We start from the raw sequence: 2,621 nt of genomic DNA on the forward strand, positions 1-2,621 counted from the left end.
TCATGTATCTTCATGTATTCTGTTTTATCAATTTTTATTCGTATTATCCAGCTCACAATGAACCATCGGTGGAATCTCGCAACGACAGCTGATCGTACCTTGAGCTGAAATTTCACTATCCAAAACATCTCCAATGTTGAGCGTAAGATTACCGTAATGACACTTATGGTTATGACTTTCCACGCTGCAGTTTGTACTCACAATCTTGTCATTTTCAGAAGCTAAAAAACTCCGAAAGTTACAATCTAAAATCAAAAAATAGTTTTTCACAACTCACGCAATCGCCAATCTACCGGGCAGCACCACCCTTTCTCGAAAACAGGCGCAGCCCCTGCCAGCAGTTTGTCCGCGTCGGTGAACTCGAAGGCACACCGTTGCTCGAAGCAGTTCTCCACCGGGAATCCACCAGAATCCACCGTGCAAACGCAGATCTTGCAGGGATCTCCCATAACGGCATACCGCTGGCCCTCGTAGAGCGTTTCGTTTCCCACGGTGCAGATTCGGAGATTGTTCCGGCTGTTCCCACACACCGACCCGTACGAGCAGCACTGACCTCGCCGGTACTGACGCACGCAGTCGATTCCGGACGGGGCGAAGAACTCCACACAGTCGATGATGGCAATGCTGAAGTGGGCCGTGTCGTTGAAGCTTGAAAATCATGTTTTTGATTATTGTTGAGTTTTCCACAAATAGCTAGCAGTTTTACCCGGAACAAAACAAGATTGTACAACTTCCAGCAGTTTCTTCACTGGGAACTTGTTCACCAATGTCGTACACTTTTCCGTGGATATAACACTTGTCCGACTTACGATCGGTTAGATTTGGACAGTCAAAGTGCGCGGGACATCCGTTTGAACTTTTTTGATTACTTGCAATACATCCCATCGACTTGTAGTGCCTTATAGGATAGTTGCATGCAAATACGATAGGTGCTGTAACGAAGAATTTACATTGAAATGTTTTATCACTATTTTTCTTGTATAGCTACCAAAGCTTGCCAGGACTAACAAGACGTACGCTGCACTCATGTTGAAGATATTGACTGAATCCATTTTAAACAGATTGTAAGGTTATTAAATAAAAAAAAAGTTCATTGTTTTATAGTACACCTAGAACAAAGCATCTGCTCGTTGTTTAACACGTTTCACGTGATAAGACTTGTTGTAGTTATACGCGTAACGAATGAGTAAGAAGATTATAATTTACTAGTTTTATCTTTTAAAAATAATATTTTATTTCATTCTATATTCACTTCTTATTAACAGTATCTTTCTCAAGAATGCAATGCACCAATGGCGGAATGGCACAGCTACACTTGTATATTCCTGGTACGTGATCAGCGAAATCAAAGAGTCTCCTTGGGTTAACGTTAGATTCCCGTATACACACTGCGGATATGAGCAATCTCCGTGATAAGGCCCCGGAACAATAACATCATTGTCATGAGCTACAAATCGAAGAAGATTCGATTACACCGTACAACAAACAGGTTCGAGTACCAACTTACGCAATCTCCAATCATACGGACAGTAGCTTTCTCTGTACACGGGAGCCCTCCGTTGAGCAATCGATAGCTATCAAACACCTCAAAGTTGCACTTTTGCTCGACACAGCTCACCACTCCTTCCTGGTAGCCGTCGTAGTATCGGGAGCACACACAGGACTTTCCGGAATCGAATCCCAGATAGACCTGCTCTCCCTCGTAATAACTCCAACCAGAAACGTTACACCTGGCCAGACTATCCCGGTCATCCCCGCAGACTGTTCCCACTGGACAGCACTGATCCAGCGAATACTGCGTTACACAATCCGGGGCGTATGGGTAGATACAATTCTCGTAATTTGAACTCAACCACGGTTTGTCGTCATAACCACTATGAGTAAAATGAATATTAGGAACCAAGCTCAAATCAAACCACTCAGCTATTGTTACATTTCACAGCTCAGCGTGGCACAGTTGGAAATCGTTTGATCCGGAGGTAGCTGCTGGCCAAGGTCGTACACCTGCCCAAACAGGTAGCACTTGTCCGGTGCGCGTTCGCTCAGATTCGGACAGTAGTAACTCCGGGGGCAACCCGTGCCATCGATTACTTTGCTGGGGATGCATCCCATGGTGGTGTAGTGCTGCGTGGGGTGGATGCATGCCAGCGTTGAGGATGCTAAGGAAGTAAAGTTTTATTAAAATTTGTTGTTTGGAGAGATTTATTGATGTTTGCATACCAACGGAAAGAACAATCAGGAGGAGATATGATACAGCCATATTTGTAGAAGCGAAACTGCAATCTTGTCGTTCGAGTAGTGGGAGTATTTATACTGAAGATAAAGTCCATTGAAGTGCAATCAAACATCTTTTTTTATGAGGAATCATCATCTGTAAGAATGACCTTTGTTCAGTAAACACGTACGAGTGATATAAGCTTCCTGTTTCTTCTTTTATACATGCTTCGAGAACTATTTCCTTTGTAATATCAAGTTGCCATTCTAAGTACATATTGAACAATTCTATTTATTTTGTGAGAGCAAATTTGTATAAACATCATTTGGTCATGAAAAAGTCTCAATAGAGTGTCGATATCTTATGACAGTGTGTCCATCAAAAAAAAATTGTCAAATCAAAATCA

At 42.6% G+C, this 2,621-nt stretch overlaps 1 protein-coding gene across 1 annotated transcript; it reads right to left on the bottom strand.

The window, feature by feature from the left end:
* Positions 1-1,256: 1,256 nt before the first annotated feature.
* On the bottom strand, positions 1,257-2,364 carry LOC6046990. Its single transcript, XM_001864068.2, has 4 exons — positions 2,221-2,364; positions 1,934-2,159; positions 1,508-1,874; positions 1,257-1,447 (listed from the first exon to the last, which is right to left on the bottom strand). Exons 1-4 carry the CDS (start codon positions 2,258-2,260, stop codon positions 1,370-1,372), a joined length of 711 nt encoding a protein of 236 aa, XP_001864103.2. The 5' UTR covers positions 2,261-2,364; the 3' UTR covers positions 1,257-1,369.
* Positions 2,365-2,621: the final 257 nt, after the last annotated feature.

The sequence above is a fragment of the Culex quinquefasciatus genome, chromosome 2 (assembly GCF_015732765.1).
Source record: "Culex quinquefasciatus strain JHB chromosome 2, VPISU_Cqui_1.0_pri_paternal, whole genome shotgun sequence".
In the NCBI taxonomy this organism is placed as follows: Eukaryota; Metazoa; Arthropoda; class Insecta; order Diptera; family Culicidae; genus Culex; species Culex quinquefasciatus.

Bases quoted from the DNA above. Each gene is read 5' to 3' on its own strand.
- LOC6046990 (XM_001864068.2), bottom strand. From the start codon at position 2,260: ATGGCTGTATCATATCTCCTCCTGATTGTTCTTTCCGTTG. The intron at 2,160-2,220 runs GTATGCAAACAT...TTACTTCCTTAG, and splicing joins CCTGATTGTTCTTTCCGTTG to CATCCTCAACGCTGGCATGC. The intron at 1,448-1,507 runs GTAAGTTGGTAC...TTCGATTTGTAG, and splicing joins TCCGTATGATTGGAGATTGC to CTCATGACAATGATGTTATT.